The sequence below is a fragment of the Globicephala melas genome, chromosome 3 (assembly GCF_963455315.2).
Source record: "Globicephala melas chromosome 3, mGloMel1.2, whole genome shotgun sequence".
Lineage (NCBI taxonomy): Eukaryota > Metazoa > Chordata > Mammalia > Artiodactyla > Delphinidae > Globicephala > Globicephala melas.
This window is the reverse complement of record NC_083316.1, coordinates 155594489-155612557: the sequence shown is the minus strand read 5'-3', so window position 1 is coordinate 155612557 and position 18069 is coordinate 155594489. Positions and strand designations below refer to the sequence as shown.

Sequence of the window (18069 nt, the reverse complement as noted above, 5' to 3'; positions counted from 1 at the left end):
GGAAGAAAGGATAAACGGATGGTGGATGGACCGACGGACAAGAGCGGAGAGATGATGTGTGGATGAATGACAGAGTGGCAAAGATCTAAGAGACCCAGGCCTCTCCTTGTAGGTCAAGCTGGAGACTCACCTTGCTGGCCAGTGGTGAGGCACTGGCCCTCCCAGCCTTCTTGAGGTAGGTCACCAGGGAAGGAGTGCCCGCACGGGACTCGTCGTCAGAGCTGGTGTGTGAGAGGTCAGCCTCGCCGGTGCGTGCCAGCTCGTCAGCCGTGGAAGAGTCCTCAGAGAGGTCGGGAGCCTCCTGCTCTACCTCCTGCCGCAGGCGCTGAGGGCGTCCGTCCTCCTCGGGCAGCTCGCTGATGGAGTCCAGCGTAGGCTCTCGGCTCATGCGGCGCTTCCGGGCCAGGGCCTCCCACAGGAGATGCAGGTCGCCTTCCTGGGCCGCCTCAGGGGGCAGGCTGGGCTGTGTGGGGACCTCATCTCCAGATTCTGGGGTCAGCACCACTGAGGAGGGCAGGAAACGGGTCAGTCAGGCAGGGACAGAGCCATAACCCCAGGCCGGCCTTAGCTACTGACCACGGTTCCCCTTATAGGCCTCTGCTGCCTGCCTGGGCCCCCAAGAGTTCTGATGCACCCTGCGTACAAGGTTTTCGAGGCTCTGAATGGCCCTCTCTAGGCCTCAGCATCCCCTGATCAACCCAGACCTCAGTCTTCCTCCTGCACAGGAGGGGATGACCACAGGGAACACCAGGCCAGGGTCAGTGCAGGTGTAGGGGGCTCAGAGTGGAGGGGAGCTGACAGTGGAGGGAAGCTGAGAGTGTAGGGGGCTCAGAGTGCAGGGGGCTCAGAGTGGAGGGGGCTCAGAGTGCAGGGGCCTCAGAGTGCAGGGAGCTCAGAGTGCAGGGGGCTCAGAGTGCAGGGGCCTCAGAGTGCAGGGAGCTCAGAGTGCAGGGGCCTCAGAGTGCAGGGGCCTCAGAGTGCAGGGAGCTCAGAGTGCAGGGGCCTCAGAGTGCAGGGGAGCTCAGAGTGCAGGGGGCTCAGAGTGCAGGGGGCTCAGAGTGCAGGGGAGCTCAGAGTGCAGGGGGCTCAGAGTGCAGGGGGCTCAGAGTGCAGGGGGCTCAGAGTGCAGGGGAGCTCAGAGTGCAGGGACCTCAGAGTGCAGGGGCCTCAGAGTGCAGGGGTCTCAGAGTGCAGGGGGCTCAGAGTGCAGGGGGCTCAGAGTGTAGGGATCCAACGCTTTAAGGAACCAGCAGTGGGCACCAAGGGCTGCATTGGCCAGGATCCCACTCAGAGAGCGATGTGACCTCAGATGCCAATGATGTGGGTTCTGACAGGAGGCTGAGCCACAGGGATCTGTGCATCTCCCCACCCCGGGCCTCAGTCTCTCTTGGTGTGAGGCAGTGTCCTCAGGAGGACCTCCTGCAGTTCCCCGAGAGAACCAGTGAGCAAAAGGGCTGGCCCACTCCACATCCCAGGGCTCCTCCCTCCACTGGGCACGCTGGGCCCTGGAAGACATACCCTGGAAGGCAGCAGCCGCCACAGAGACAGGGTCCCGTGCAGGGGCACAGCGATACTCGCCCTGGTCCTCCGCTGAGAAGTCCCGAATCAACAGCGTCTGCTGTCGACCCCGGCTGAGAAGCTGGAAGCGCCCACTGGGCTGGATGCGCTCTGTTCCCTTCAGCCAGATGACCTCACCAGCCTCGGCCACCTCACACTCCAGACACAAGTCCTCCCCAGCTGCCACCTGCCGGCTCTCAGGGGCAGGGGGTGCAGGCGTGGGCTCCTGGGGCTCTGCTGGGAGAAGTAGTCAGGAACAGGAGGGGTGCATCAGTAAGGACGTGGGCAGGGACCCCCAGCTTAGAGAGGCCTTGAGGTCTCCAGGCTGGACCCCCACCCTTATAAACCAGGACCAAGGCAGCAACTCACCAAGCCTCACTGTCTGGGGCAGGTACACAGGCTCCCCAGCGCCTGCCGCGCCCACTGCGGCCACACGGAAGCGGTAGGTCTCCCCGGGGACCAGGCCATCCACCAGGCACTCGGGCCCGGGCACCAGCTCGTGGCACAGCTGCCACTCTCCTGTGGCCGCTGCCTTCACCTCTACCCGATAGCCACAGAGACCGCCTCCGCCGTCATTCGTGGGAGCCACCCAAGACAGTGTCACGGAGCTGCCACTGCGCCCCACCACCTCGGCGTCCTCTGGGGGATCGGGGAGGCCTGCGGGGGCGGGCAGGAGGCACAAGGTCAGTGCAGCGGCTGGCAGTCAGCACCCGCAGCCCCGCCCACCCTGGGGTCTGCTGGTGGGGCACAGTATGGTCCACCCCTCACAGTCCTGTGAGCAGCTGTGCCCTACAGCCCGGCCTTTCTGAAGGGGCGAGGATGGAGCGTTTAAGTCACAGGAAGACTGTGTGCCCAGAGGCCACCGAGCGTGGGGGGCCACGGAGAGCCCCCAGCAGCCTCTGAAGCTGAAACCTCCTGCCCCCCGACCTGTCTCCCCGAGAGCCCTGGACCCGAGCTGCAGCAGGCAGACCCAAGCCACCCACCCAGCACAGTGAGCCTCGCAGAGGCCACGGCATCACGGGCGGCGAAGGTGACCTCGCCGGCGTGGTGCAGCCGGGCCCGGTGCAGCAGCAGGGTGTGGTGGCTGCCTTCGGCGGTGACTGTCCAGTCTGCGTCGTCAGGCTGCACCGAGGCTCCGTTTATGTACCAGGTCGCCTCACCCACCGGCACTGTCTCGCTGAGCGTGCAGCTGAAGCTGGCACGCCCCCCGGCCAGCACGGCTGCGTCCCGGGGTGCCTCCAAGACCTCCAAGCGCCAGCCTGCGGGGCGGGGTGGCAGTGTGAGCTCAGGGGCCAAGGGGTGGCCTGTGGCGGGGCGGGGCTCGGAGACACCCATGCCACCCCCTCCCGTCGCCCCCGAGAAGAGAAGGGCACCAGCCTCAGGTGGGAGTGGCCTCAGAGATCAACGTCCCCAAGGTTACCACCCCGTGCTCCTGTAGGCAAGTCTCAGAAATCGATGCCCTTCCCAGAGGCCCCAGCTTCCCCCTCCAACCCCGCACTCCACCCCTGACCAAGCAGCTGGGTACCCAGTGGGAGGAGTCTCTGAGACCCACGCCCCCCTGCTGCCCCAGCCCTGGCCTACTACCCACAGCCAAATATCCAGTGAGAGGGGTCTCAGTAACCTATGCCCCCTCCTAGGATCCCACTCCCCTCGCACCCCACAGTGTGATATCTCGTGCTCGTGGGAGGGTTCCAAGAGGCTCATGCCTCCTGCATCCCTGGCCTCAGCCCCTCCCCCTGCACCCAAGCAGTGAGGTATCCGGTATCTGGTGGGAGAGGTGGAAGAGTCCCAAGTTCCCACACAGTGGCCCTAGCCCACCCACCCCCGCCCCCTGCAGCGTGTGGTATTTGGTAGGATGGGTCTGAGAGACTCACACACAGCCTGTGGTCCCAGCTCCACCCCCAGCATCCCTGCAGTGGGTGATCCCATGGGAGGGGTCTCAGCGACTGACCGCCCCCCTACATCCCCACCCTCCCACACTCTTGCAGTGGGGTATCAGTGGGAGGGATCGCAGAGAACCACCCTCCGCCCTTGGACCCAGACCACCCTCCCGACCCCACAACTCTAACCCCGGACTGTGAGGAACGCAGATGTCACCACGTCCCCCGCCAGGAAGGTCACCCGGCAGCTGTCTCGAGGCCGCAGGTTTTTGAGCAGCAGCAGGTGCCGCAGGCCGTTCTCAAAGTAAACCACCTCGGCGTTCTCAGAGGTGCGCACCGGCTCATCATCCAGCAGCCAGGTGTGGGCGGCCACCTCCGGCTGGGACAGGAGGCACTCGAACAGCGCCTCACCGCCCTCAGGTGCCTCCACGTTTTCCAGGCCTCTCACCACAGTGTTCTTGGCTGCAGAAAGAAGGTGGATCAGGGCGTTCTCAGGGCTTCTCCAGCCCAGCACCCCCAAGAGTCACGTGGAAGAGCCCCCGTCAGGACAAAGGGCCTAAGAGAATGCAGTCAGGTGGGGGGCGTCTTCCCGAGGCCCTGCCCATCCCCATGCCCTCACCAGACCTGCGGCTGGGAAGGAGGGTCCTCCCCACCTCACATGTGAGAAGCCTCACGAATGTTCACAGCCTGAAAGTTCACTGGCAGCCACAGCCGGGCTCAAACCCAGACGGAGGTTTAGGCCTCTCAGCTTTGCTGCAGCATGGGGCTCTGGAAAAGTGCTCCATTCCTTTCCTCCCCCAGCCAGGCTGGCAGACCTGTCGGGCTCTCCCCTCACTCACTCAGATCAGACAGACCTCTGCCCCAGTTTTCAGCCTGACCTAATCCTCTTGTACATACAGCCCAGGGGTCAGTCATAAGCAGCTATGCATTTTTCCTGGAAGCCATGATGTCAGGTCTGGGCACGCCAAGCCCCAGATCCAGCTCAATGCCTGGTCCCCAAGGGCTTGCCACCTCCAAGAGTCAATTCCCATGACAGGCCACCTGGACCCAAGGTGATCCAGTGGGCTTCAAAGTCCACGGGGGCTTCCTGAATGAGGTGGATCTCTGAGGATGGGTAGGGGAGGTGTCCAGGCAAGGGAAGAAATAGGAGGGGACACCAAGATGGGACTGAAAAGGGATTCGTGGCAGGGGGGTAGCAGGGAGCCAAGCCAGTGGGGTGAAGGATGTAAAACAAGGTGGGGGGCGATAGGCAGGGGTAAGGGCAGGCAGGAAAGGAGCACCACATCACCCAAGGCTGTACAGGATGCTGGGGAGGTCTGGCCTTGACCCACACGACAGCAAGGAGCCACTGCGGTCACCGAGGGGGTGGCAGCCTGGCCGAAGCTCCAGGTCCACAGCCCCAGCTGCTGTCTGGGGTATGCACCCCGAATGGAACCAGCACAAAGCCCTGATGCTCCCTCCTAGCTCGTCCACAGAGTCCACACACCCCTCAGGCAGGGGTGCCCACTCTGGACAGGGGTCCCCGAGGAGTTAAGAGGGGAGGGCATCTCAGAGCAGAGGACCCACGGGGCCCATCCACATCCCTCTCCTTGCCACCCTCCTGGCCCTGGTCTGCTCACATCACAGACCAGACTCCCCCCCATAACCCTGGCTCCTTTCCTCCCTAGGTCAGAACTGACAGAACTAACGGGGACCTAGGAGTGCATCCCACATCTCCACTGTGCTTGGACGGCTGCGACCAGTCCCATCAGGGCTGCAGCTGCTCTTGGCCGCGATGAGATGGGTCGGGGACAGGGAGAAGGCTGGGCCTGCAATCAGCGCTGGAGTTCACCCACCTTAGCTGCTATCCAAGGATCAAGGCTGCTTTATTTCTATAAAAGCCCAGATATTAAAGCAGCAGTGGTGAGCCCCTGAGGCCTCCCTCCTGCCACATCTCCTGCTTCTCTGCATTTTGTCCTCTACTCCCTGCCTGAGGCCTGAAGGCTCTGCCCCAGATGTCCACAAGCCCCCACCCCCGCTGCCTCCTTCAGGCCCAGGTCCACACTGCAGCCCCTCCCCACAGCTCTTCTCACATTTTCCTTCAGCTCCCACAGGAATGTCACCCCCTGAAGGGAGAGAGTTTTGTCTGTTCACTGCTGTGCCCCCAGGGGCCAAAAAAATAGTGTTTAAAAACTTAAGTTATTGAACTAGTGTGTGAATGGGGTGTGAGCGACCTCAGGCAGCCAGTGGCCCAGACCAGGTCCCACCTGCTCTTGCCAGCTTGGATGGCCCCTTGACCACTGCCTGCCAGCCGCCAGCTCACTCACCACCGGGAACATTTCAGGTTTTCCCCACTAGACAGTGGCTTCAGCCAAATGGCACCTCCGCCCCTGCAGAGCTGCAGCCCATTGTCTCCCCTCCCTGGCCCCCCATAGGGTATCCTGGCTGTGTTGCAGGTAGGGAAGTGGGGCTCAGGGCGTCCTCTGAGTGACCAGCCCGGGAAGGGGCAGAGCTGGGGTCTGAGCTCAGTATTCGTGGAGCTCAGCCAGTGGCCCTCCTCTGCTCTAGGACACAGCCCCGTCTATGGCCACACAGGTCCCAGGCCTGCCCACCCGCCTGCGTGCCTGGAAGCTGCCTCCCTGCCTGCCTCTACCTCCACCCCTCCCCGACAGGCTGTGCTGGATACAGATTCTTCAAGCAGCCTCTGCCCTTGTGTTTTCTAGCTGTGCTGTCCTGTCAGGCTGCCTGGGGAGGAGGAGGGGTCTGGGTGGGTAGGCTCAGAGCCTAGGATATGCTTACTGGGGTCCCACCTTTCTAGCACGCTGTCCCTGCCTGCCATTTCACCACTATGGCTCCACGCGAGCAGCACCATGGCTGTGCTGGGCCTGGGGCTGCCCACCAGACGGCCTCACCTTGCACTTGCAGCAGGGCCACCACGCGGGTGCCCGCGGCCTCACAAGTATAGATGCCGCTGTCGCAGGGCAAGGCCGGCCTGAAGGACAGCCTGGCCACGGTCCAGTCCTGCTCTATGATGACACGGCGCCCATCAGCGCACACCTCCTGCTCGTCCTTCGTCCACGTGGCCTGCACGGGCCGTGAGTACTGGCAGAGGAGTTCAGCCGGGCCACCCTCCTCCACTGCCAGGTCCTGCATGGCACTGACCACTTCCACTGTGGGATCTGTCGGCCGACAGGCCAGGCACGCATCAGCTGGAGCAGTGTGACTGCGGCCCACCCACCCTCTGCAGTCAGCATCAGCGACTCGGAGGCAAGCAAAAGCAGGGCTGTGGTAGAAGGGGGACTCACCCCGGTGACCCAGGGCCCTCCATGTAGGGCAAACCTTGCCCCCATACACCCCCGCCCACAGCAGACTGTTGGCTCAGTCTCCATCCACTGGGCCTCTCCTAGCCACTGTTTCCCCTGAGCCCTCGCTTCCTCTAGCCCAGGGCACATGTTGCCCCAGTAGGACACAACAACCACTCCTGAAAGCCCTTGGGCCCGTTCGGGCTCCACAGCTCCGAGGGGCACTTGGCACCCCCAGCCTGACTTATCCCTTCTCCAGGGGCCTTGTCGCTCACCCCCTCAGGGCTCCCATCCCATCCCCATCTGCTGAAATCCTATCAACAAACGGTTTGTCCCTCTGACCTGGGCAAATGTCCACATTTATTCTGCAAGAGCACGGAGGAAGCCAGTTGACAAATATGCCAGTCGAAGCCACACTGGGCTGCTGTGCCAGAAGTGCCCAGTGCCCTCACTGGGAGGGGGGCTGAGGGGGTTCCCTGGAAGCCCACTACCCTCCCCAAGGACTAGCTCTTTCCCAGTAAAGGTGCAAGACCCTGACCAAGCCAACAGCACAGGAAGCAGCTACAAGCAAGGACAGTGCAGGCCATGCCCGGGGCTGGGAAAGCTGCCTGCACCTCTAGGCTGCTCTCTGGGCATGTGACTGAGGGAGGGGCAACCGCAGAGTGGTGGCCAGGTGGGCAGCCGTGCCCAGGGCCCTATAAGCAGGTGGGAATGGGGTCGGCCTCCAGTTTCACTGCTGAGTCCAGCCTTCTTTCTCATCCCCCAGGTGGGACTGCAGCCTGCCCACAGTGCGCACTCATGGTACACACGGAGAGATGCCCAGTCTGCGTGCTGGAGGCCAGTCCCTGAATTCCCACCCTGGGAGCCCGCAGGAAGCGTGCAGGGGCAGCAGGGGCAGAAGCTCCAGCATAGGGCAGGGTTCCATCGGCTGGTACCTTTGACCAACAACTTGGCCCTGGAGACCAAGGGCCCTGCCCGGAAGGTGATGGTGCCTGAGTCAGCGACCCCCAGGCCTGAGAGCGTGAGAGAATGGAAGGTCCCATCACGCACGGAGATGGCACTCTGGGGGCCGTCCTGCAGCAGGGTCCCATCCAGCCACCAGTGGGCCTCCGGCCCACCCGCACGGGACACCTCACAGGAGAACGTGGCCACCTCCCCCGCAAAGACGTCCACGTTCTGTAAGCCACGTACCAGGCACGGTGCTGCCTCTGTGCAAGAGGGTGAAAGGAGGGGAGCTGGGGCCACCCTGAGGTCCACCATGCTGGAGGCAGCCTGGGGCTGGGGTCTAGAAATCTACCCAGGCCAGCTGGCACACCTTGTTCACAGAATGAGACACGAAGACCACCCATAGCCTGTGGAAAGCCAGCTCAGCCCCCCTGCACCTCACAGCCCCCTTCAGAACATGTTCGGTTTCATCAAAGGAGACCAATGACCTGCATCTCACCCTTTTCAGAAGGTAGAATTGACAAGCCCCAAGTCTCATGGCTGCCATCTTTATGGGGTTCGGTGTGGGATAGAGAAGAGAGGTCATGGGGTTCACCTCTCTGAGATGGAGGGGGTCTGCTCAGGAAGTGAGCCTTCCTTCCTGGGAGTGTGGAAGCAGATGCTTCTCCCATCCCCAGAGGGCCATTTGTCCAGATGTCCCCTAAGGTCCCTTTGGCCCTAAGATTCTGGGGCCCTAATGCAAAATGGCAATTTCCCCCTGACCTGTCACACAGCAGGGCGTGAGCCCAGGGGGTTTCCCAGATGCCTGCACACCCGCCCCAGCCAGGCTCTCCCTCAGAAGCCCTCCACGTCCCTCCTAGGCATGCACAATCAACTCTCTAGTCCAAGGCCCACACCAGCCCCTCCATGTTCTCCCAAGAGCACACATCTAACTGTATCCCCAACCTGCTCCACCAGCTCCCCATTCCCATCTTCAGCACAGTTCCCAAGCTTCCCTGTATCCCACCAACCACCCATCTGCACAAGCTCATGCTCATGGCTCTCTGTCTGAAGCCATAGCTGCTGTCTGTACATGAGCCAGTTTGCCCCAGCTGGGGACACCGGGTTGAGAGGGGCCAAGGCACTTCCCTCAGTGGGATCTGCAAGACCCAACCCAGCTCCATGCTGCCTCTCACAGACACCCACTCTGATGAATACATGAGGCCCCTCCTGGCCTGACTCTGCTCAGGACACACAGGATACTGCCCCTTCCCATCACTCAACTTGAGGGCACTGCACTCTGGAGACTTTCCCAGCCCCACAGGCCACATGAAGACTCGAGGTGGGGACACCTGGGACTCAGGACACACTGTCTCCATGTACAACTCCCCCAGCAGACTGGGGACTCACTGAGGCGAGAGCTGCAAATGGCCCCTCTCGAGGTAGATAGTAAATATATGATGGACAGACAGTGGATGGATGAGTGGATGGATGGGTGAGTGGATGGATGGGTGAATGGATGGTGGATGGATGGACAGATAATGGATAAATGATGGCTGGCTGGGATGGCTGAATGGTAGATGGATAAACGGATGGATAGGCGGATGAATGGGTAGATGGTGGACAGATGGATGAATGGATGGACATAGGGATGGATGGTAGTAGAATGATGGTTAGATGGATGGATGGTGGATGGATGGATGATTGATGGTGGACAGATGGTGGACAGATGGGTAGATGCTAGATGCATGGGGAGATGGTGGCTCGATGGACAGATAGACGGATGAATTAATGATGGATAGATGGTGGATGGATAAATGTATTGATGGTAGATAATGGTGGGTGGATGGATGGATGGACGATGGATGGTGGATGAATGGATGGATGCTGAATAAATGGATGGACGGATGGATCGAAGGATGGATGGAATAGAGGGGTGGATGGATGCATGCATGCATAGATGGATGGGTAAATGGTGGATGGGTTGAATGGCCAGTGGATGGTAGATGGACAGGACCAGTATGAGAACCAGGAGTAGGACAGCAAGGGAGAGTCTCTCATGGCCAGGTATCCAGAGGTGACTAACTCTGGGGACAAGGTATAACAAGTTGAAGGTCCTTAAATCCTACTTGCATGTCTGGGCTCAGGTACACTATGCCCCAAACCACTCACGTGTCACAGGTGTGCTATTGTATCAACATCTGGGAGCCTGTCAGGTATGCAGGTGTGTGTAAATGTGGACAAGAGCACACAAACCTGCATCACAAGGAGTAGCTATATGGAGGGTACAAGTCCAGAAGGCCCTGCCTCCATCTCAGGGCCCAGGTCCCCAGCAGCCAGACTCCCCATCTCCCCTCCTACACACAGCACTGATCCCACACAAGGACCCAACATACACCAGAATTTCTCAGGCTGATCTTCACTAGCCCACCTCCAGTGGCTTTAGTGGTCAAGAGTGGAAAACTGTCACCCCACAGCAAGATCACTGCTGGAAGGCTCAGGTTTCTGGCCTTACCACCTGCCAACAGTTCCTTGAGTAGGGAAACATGGACACCTACAAGCAGGAAGGCTGGGTGTAGGAGGGGGCTGCCCACCTGTGACCTTCAGCTGGGCCTCTGAGCGACATGAGCCCACTTGGAAACTGATGGTTCCGGCATCTTCAGGGGTCACCTGTGGAAGCAGAGATGGGGGCATCAGCCCAGCAGTGCCATTTAACCACCCCTACTTTGCAAGTCCCCAGCCCATTTCCACTGGAGTTGAAACCTTCCCTCTCCCACCCCTGGGGGGTGGGAAGGCCCCTGGATGCATTGCGGGGCACAGGCAGGTCTGGGGAACACCACCTTGTGCAGGGTGAGCAAGTGGAGTGTGCCATGCTCCACCGTGATGTCGTTCATCTCGTTGGCCTGCAGGGGCACCCCTCCCAGGGCCCAGTGGGCCTCCTGGCCCAAGGCCCTTGACAGTCGGCACTGGAAGTGGGCGTCCTGGCCCTCGCTGAGCTGCACATCCTGCAGGGACTCCAGGATGGTCACCTCACGGGCTGCATGGGTTGGGGGTGGGGTAGAGGCATGGCATCAGCCTCTGTGTCTGGGATGCCCCTCCCCCACCATCAGGAGCACCTCCCAGTCCCCAGGGTCTGCCCCCAGCACCCCTGCCCCAATCCCCGAAGACAAGCACACTGGGCACCACTCTACCCCAACATCTTGGGTCACCCCAGAATCACTCATTCACCACCAGTTCCCCACCCTCAAAGGCAGGAAACCTTGTCATCTATCACTGTCCCTTGACAGGGCCTGGCCCAAGGAGGACCTGGATGTTCTGGCCCCAAGCGCAGTGAGCAGTGAGGCCCAGCTCCTGCTACCTGTGACGGTGAGCTGGGCAGAGGACGTGTGGAGGCCCACGCGGAAGGAGACAGTGCCCGCATCCTCGGGAGTCACGCTCTTCAGCCGCAGTGTGTGGGTGCGGCCCCCCCGCACGGCCACTTCTGTCACCTCACTGCTCTGAAGTGGCAGGCCCTGGAGGCGCCACTCCACATCCACGAACCCAGCCCGCGACACTTCACAGCTGAACTCTGCTTCCCCGTCGGCCTGCACCTCGGTGTCAACCAGGCCCCGCACAATGGTCACCTCGGGCTCTGGAGTGTGGGCAAAGGGGGCCTTTACCAGCCAGGTCAGAGCACCTGGGCCAAGCTCCCATGCCCCCCGCCCCAACTCACCTCCAGGAAGCCCTCCCAGGCACTCTCATGCTCTTCTCCTGCCACACAGCCTCTATCTGCCCCACGTGAGATCCATCACCCAGCTGGCTCACAACACAGCTCCCTACCACGACACTGAGCTACTGGGGACAGAGCTTGGGCTGGGGGCACCTCTGTCTGGAGGAAGCGGGCAAGGGACTGTGGGGTGGTGGGCTGCTTTTGTTCCTTCCCTCACCTGTGGCCAGCCCTGCCCTGGCTGGGACACCAGGGAGGCAAGACCTTCAGGACAGACAGGCAGGAGCTCACAGAGGGAGGCCCAGGCCAGGCTGCCCCACCTGCTGGCAGGGGCGGGAGGCAGGGCAGTGTTTAGGGCTACGGTTTCCTCACCGTCGACGCTCTTTTCTAGGGGCGCCAGCTCCAGAGTGGTGCAGAGAAAGCTTGTAACCCCAGGGGTCTTACAGCCACCCCAGAACAGCACCCGGCAAGAGGGGGTACCGTGGTGGGCCAGGTGTGCCCCCAAGGCAGCTATGTGGGGAGTGGGTGTGGCAGGGAGGGCTCACCTTTGACTGTGAGGGAGGCCAAGGTTTTCTGGCTGCCCACCATGCAGGTGTACTCGCCCGTGTCCTTGGCCTCAAGTCCGTGGATCAGCAGCTCACACGTGGCCCCCTTGCATCGCATCTCATACTTGGGACTCCCTTGCAGTTCCACACCCTCCTTGAGCCACAGCACGGGGGCCCCAGGCTCTGAGTCATTCAGCTGGCAGCACAGCCGGGCCACACCACCCGCCTCCTGCTCTGCACTCTGCAGCTCCGTCTTAAACGTGGGCCTAGGGGCTGGGGGGTCAGGGAGGGGCTCTTAGGGCTGCTACTCAAGGCGCCTGCCAGCTCCATGGGGGCTGAGGGGCCCGGGGAGGCCAGGGGCCCTGGGAAGCTCACCGCGGACAGAGAGGCTGGCAGTGCTCTGTGCGTGGCCTGTGTCGCAGGTGTAGGGGCCGGCATCCTCCTGCTCAGCACCGTGCACCAGCAGCTCAGCGGCTGTGCCCTCCAGCACCATCTGGTACTTGGCACAGGGGAAGAGCTGCAGGTAGCCCTTGCGCCACTCCACGCTGGCACCTGCCCGGCTCAGTTCACAGCGCAGGTGTGCAGTTGCACCCTCGTCTACCTCCTGGGCCTGCAGCTCCCGAAGGAACCTCACGGGTGCAACTACAGGGGTGAGGGAGAATATGAGGGCAGGTGCAGGAGCAGCTATGAGGGCAGCGGGGCCCAAAGGCGTGCAGCTAAGGCGGAGGGGTAGCGGGGGGAAGAGCTTCAGGCCAGGTCTGCCCCGCGTTGCACGCGTGAGCCCATGTCACCTCCAGGGCGGAGGTGCGGCCCTGACAATCTCCCACAGTACGTGGGGCCAGCCTCGGGGCCCACCTGTGACGGTGAGGGTGGCACTGGTGGCCTGGGAGCCACAGGTGCAGGTGTATTCTCCAGTGTCCTCCCGGCGCAAGTCCCGAAACACCAGCTCCGCCACGTGGCCCCGCTGCTGTGGCTCCCAGCGCTCGTCAGCCTGCAGCTCCAGGCCACCCTTACTCCAGACCACAGCGGCGCTAGGCTCAGACAGCTCACACCGCAGGCTGGCTGAGGTGCCCTCCTCAGCCTGCAGGCTCTGCAGTGGCTTCCTGAACACCACCTGTGGGGCTGTGGGGTGGGGGTCAGGGGGTGGAGGGGAGAGAGAAGGTCAGCCCCGAGGCTGGTGCCCAGACAACGAGCCAGGAGACTGGCACCCCAAAACCCAGTCAGACCCACCCAGGGCCTAGGCCAGTTGTGGCCTGTGGCTTTACCCCAGCTGCCCGACCTGCCCAAAGCACCCAATGCCACGGGCTCCTGAAGGCTGTGGGTAGAAGTGGAGTCATGGGCCTGGGTCCACTCTAAGGGGAAGGAGGGACTGAACTGGGGGCTATGAGAGCAGCTCTGGATCTGACCCAGGCTATTCTCATGCTGATCTCCACCCAGGAAGCCCACAGACAGGCCTGTATCTCTCCAGGTCATCAAGGTGGGGGCAGGGGGATCTCCTTGGACCCCTAGGGCGGGGCCATGACTGTGAGATCCTGACTAGAGGCTTTGGGGTATAAGGAGAAAGTTGACTGCATTATGACGGGTGGAGGGAGGGGAATAAGGTGGGAGTTCTTTCCCTACGGCAAGCGTAAGCCACGTGAGGTCATTTGGCTGGAGATCAGTACGCAGACCCAAGGACACTGAACAGAGCTCTAACGGGGGAGCACAAGGGTGACATAAAGAAACTGCACATGGCACAGAGGAGGCAAGCACTCATGGGGGGCCAGTGTGGGCACAAGAGACAAGGGCACAAGTACAGGCTCCCAAGTAAGTCCACAAGGCCATCTTTACCCCTAATGGTCAGCGTGGCAGAGGTCCTCTCCTGCCCGCACACACAAGAGTACTCCCCAGCATCCGCCATAACCAGGCCATGAATCTCCAGCTCACACACGGCCCCGTCCTGCCTCAGGCTCACTCTGTCCCCAGGTTTGAGGGTCTCGGGCCCCTTCCTCCACTCCACAGGGGCTGCCTTGCTCAGCTCACAGCACAGCATGGCCGTGGCCCCTTCCATGGCCTCTTCCTTCCTCAGACCCTTTGTGAACTTGGCAGGCAGGCCTGGAGATGGTCAGAAACACACAAACACTATCACGCTCTCTGAACACACAGAAGAAACAGGACGTGGATAGTTCATAGAAGATACAAAACCTAACTGGACACGGACCACCTGCTGGGTGTGCACAGTAAATACCGGACTGTGACATTTAAAGGTCCAACCTGTACATGTGCCACATAACAGACAGGGAACATGATGAGGACAACAAAAGAATTATGGAAGGACAGGAACAGGATAGTGAGAGAGCAGGGTAGAAAAGGAAACTGAGAGCAGAGAGGTGATGGGCAGCCACCAAATGCCAGTCCACGCGGTCACATGTGGTCTTTACCCCTGACGGTGAGCGTGGCTGATGTCTTCTCCTGCCCGCACACACACGAGTACTCCCCAGCATCCTCCACAGTCAGGCCATGGATCTCCAGCTCACACACGGCTCCATCCTGCCTCAGGCTCACTCTGTCTCCAGCTCTGAGGGTCTCAGGCCCCTTCCTCCATTCCACAGGGTCTGCCTTACTCAGTTCACAGTGCAGCATGACCTTGGCCCCTTCCGTGGCCTCTTCCTTCCTCAGACCCTTTGTGAACTTGGCAGGAAGGCCTGGAGATGGTCAGAAACAAACACTATCACGCTCTCTGAACACAAAGAAGAATCAGGATGTGCACAGTACAGAGAGGACACAAAACCCAACTGGACACCGACCACCTGATGGGTGTGCCCAGTACACACTGTGGACTGTGACTTTTACAGGTCCAACCTGTACATGTGCCACACAACAGACAGGGACCATGACAGGCACAATAAAAGAATTATGGAAGGAAAAGGATAGTGAGACACAATAGTACAAAAGGAAACTGAGAGCACAGAGGTGATGGGCAGCCACCAAACACCAGTCCACGTGGTCACATGTGGTCTTTACCCCTGACGGTGAGTGTGGCTGATGTCTTCTCCTGCCCACACACACACGAGTACTCCCCAGCATCCTCCACGGTCAGGCCACGGATCTCCAGCTCACACACGGCTCCATCCTGCCTCAGGCTCACTCTGTCTCCAGCTCTGAGGGTCTCGGGCCCCTTCATCCACTTCACAGGGGCTGCCTTGCTCAGCTCACAGCGCATAATGGCCGTGGCCCCTTCCATGGCCTCTTCCTTCCTCAGACCCTTTGTGAACTTGGCAGGCAGGCCTGGAGATGGTCAGAAACACACAAACACTATCACCCTCTCTGAACACACAGAAGAAACAGGACATGCACAGTACATACAGGACACAAAACCCAACTGGACACAGATCCCCTGATGGGTGTGCCCAGTACACACTGTGGACTGTGACATTTAAAGGTCCAACCTGTACTTGTGTCACACAACAGACAGGGAACATGACAGGCACAATAAAAGAATTATGGAAAAATAGATAGCTAGTGGGAAGCAGCCGCATAGCACAGGGAGATCAGCTCGGTGCTTTGTGACCACCTAGAGGGGTGGGATAGGGAGGGTGGGAAGGAGGGAGACGCAAGAGGGAAGAGATATTGGAACATATGTATATGTATAACTAATTCACTTTGTTATAAAGCAGAAACTAACACACATTGTAAAGCAATTATACTCCAATAAAGGTGTTAAAAAAAAAAACAAACCAAGGGGGACTTTGAAAAAAAAAAGAGAAGAATTATGGAAGGAAAAGGAACAGGATAGTGAGAGAGCAGGGTAGAAAAGGAAACTGAGAGCAGAGAGGTGATGGGCAGCCACCAAATGCCAGTCCACGGGGTCACATGTGGTCTATACCCCTGACGGTGAGCGTGGCTGATGTCCTCTCCTGCCCGCACACACACGAGTACTCCCCAGCATCCTCCACGGTCAGGCCACGGATCTCCAGCTCACACACGGCTCCATCCTGCCTCAGGCTCACTCTGTCTCCAGCTCTGAGGGTCTCAGGCCCCTTCCTCCACTCCACAGGGGCTGCCTTGCTCAGCTCGCAGTGCAGTGTGGCCGTGGCCCCCTCTGTGGCCTCCTCCTTCCTCAGACCCTTTGTGAACTTGGTGGGAAGGGCTGGGAAAGTCAGAAAGACACAAACACTATAGCACTCTCTAAAGGCACAGATTAGACGGGATGTGGACATCACAGAGAAGACACAAAACACAACTGGACACGGGCAATGTGCTGGGTGTGCCAAGCACACGCTGTGGACTGGGGCTTCCCTCGGCCCAGTCCGTTCAACGTGTGGCTGTGACACCTTCCGCAGACTCCTCAGCCCACATGTTTGTACGAATCTGCTGGGCAGGGCTAGAGAGGGTTGGACGGTGTGGGGAACATCAGATTCTCCAGAGATTACTGGGGAACAGCACATGCCTGGATGGAGTAAAAGACACAGACACTAACAGGAAACAGGACAGAACGTGCAGTGACATAAGGGGTGGAAAGTAGCTCAGATGCTGGTTGCTCGTGGTTCACACAACAGCCCAGAAGAAAGAAGGAATTCTGTGGAGTTATGGGAAGAGGGTGGCACTGAAACGAGGACGGTAGGGAGGATAAGTGCAGGGTGATGCCATGAAGTCAATAATTGGACAACAAAACACAGCTCTGCTTGGCCACATGGGTCTTTACCCCTGACAGTGAGTGTGGATGAGGTTTTCTCCTGACCACACACACACGAGTACTCCCCGGCATCTGCCACAACCAGGTCACGGATCTCCAGCTCACACACGGCCCCGTCCTGCCTCAGGCTCACTCTGTCCCTGGCTCTGAGGGTCTCGGGCCCCTTCATCCACTCCACGGGGGCTGCCTTGTTCAGCTCACAGCGCATTATGGCCGTGGCCCCTTCCATGGCCTCTTCCTTCCTCAGACCCTTTGTGAACTTGGCAGGCAGGCCTGGAGATGGTCAGAAACACACAAACACTATCACCCTCTCTGAACACACAGAAGAAACAGGACATGCACAGTACATACAGGACACAAAACCCAACTGGACATAGATCCCCTGATGGGTGTGCCCAGTACACACTGTGGACTGTGACATTTAAAGGTCCAACCTGTACTTGTGTCACACAACAGACAGGGAACATGACAGGCACAATAAAAGAATTATGGAAAAATAGATAGCTAGTGGGAAGCAGCCACATTGCACAGGGAGATCAGCTCGGTGCTTTGTGACCACCTAGAGGGGTGGGATAGGGAGGGTGGGAAGGAGGGAGACGCAAGAGGGAAGAGATATTGGAACATATGTATATGTATAACTAATTCACTTTGTTATAAAGCAGAAACTAACACACATTGTAAAGCAATTATACTCCAATAAAGGTGTTAAAAAAACAAACAAACCAAGGGGGACTTTGAAAAAAAAAAGAGAAGAATTATGGAAGGAAAAGGAACAGGATAGTGAGAGAGCAGGGTAGAAAAGGAAACTGAGAGCAGAGAGGTGATGGGCAGCCACCAAATGCCAGTCCACGGGGTCACATGTGGTCTATACCCCTGACGGTGAGCGTGGCTGATGTCCTCTCCTGCCCGCACACACACGAGTACTCCCCAGCATCCTCCACGGTCAGGCCACGGATCTCCAGCTCACACACGGCTCCATCCTGCCTCAGGCTCACTCTGTCTCCAGCTCTGAGGGTCTCAGGCCCCTTCCTCCACTCCACAAGGGCTGCCTTGCTCAGCTCGCAGTGCAGTGTGGCCGTGGCCCCCTCTGTGGCCTCCTCCTTCCTCAGACCCTTTGTGAACTTGGTGGGAAGGGCTGGGAAAGTCAGAAAGACACAAACACTATAGCACTCTCTAAAGGCACAGATTAGACGGGATGTGGACATCACAGAGAAGACACAAAACACAACTGGACACGGGCAATGTGCTGGGTGTGCCAAGCACACGCTGTGGACTGGGGCTTCCCTCGGCCCAGTCCGTTCAACGTGTGGCTGTGACACCTTCCGCAGACTCCTCAGCCCACATGTTTGTACGAATCTGCTGGGCAGGGCTAGAGAGGGTTGGACGGTGTGGGGAACATCAGATTCTCCGGAGATTACTGGGGAACAGCACATGCCTGGATGGAGTAAAAGACACAGACACTAACAGGAAACAGGACAGAACGTGCAGTGACATAAGGGGT

The 18069-nt window shown here is 59.6% G+C and overlaps 1 protein-coding gene across 1 annotated transcript in view; it reads right to left on the bottom strand.

Annotated features, from left to right (window-relative positions):
• OBSCN (obscurin, cytoskeletal calmodulin and titin-interacting RhoGEF) overlaps positions 1-18069 on the bottom strand; it is a 169468-nt gene that overhangs the window by 50551 nt on the left and 100848 nt on the right. Inside the window, 17 exon segments of the mRNA XM_070045296.1 lie at positions 131-504; positions 1519-1794; positions 1927-2214; positions 2541-2816; positions 3627-3899; positions 10237-10312; positions 10483-10679; positions 11001-11273; positions 11894-12166; positions 12269-12535; positions 12749-13015; positions 13724-13987; positions 14314-14577; positions 14897-15160; positions 15759-16022; positions 16578-16841; positions 17440-17703. Of these exon segments, the coding sequence (XP_069901397.1) occupies positions 131-504; positions 1519-1794; positions 1927-2214; positions 2541-2816; positions 3627-3899; positions 10237-10312; positions 10483-10679; positions 11001-11273; positions 11894-12166; positions 12269-12535; positions 12749-13015; positions 13724-13987; positions 14314-14577; positions 14897-15160; positions 15759-16022; positions 16578-16841; positions 17440-17703 (4424 nt within the window).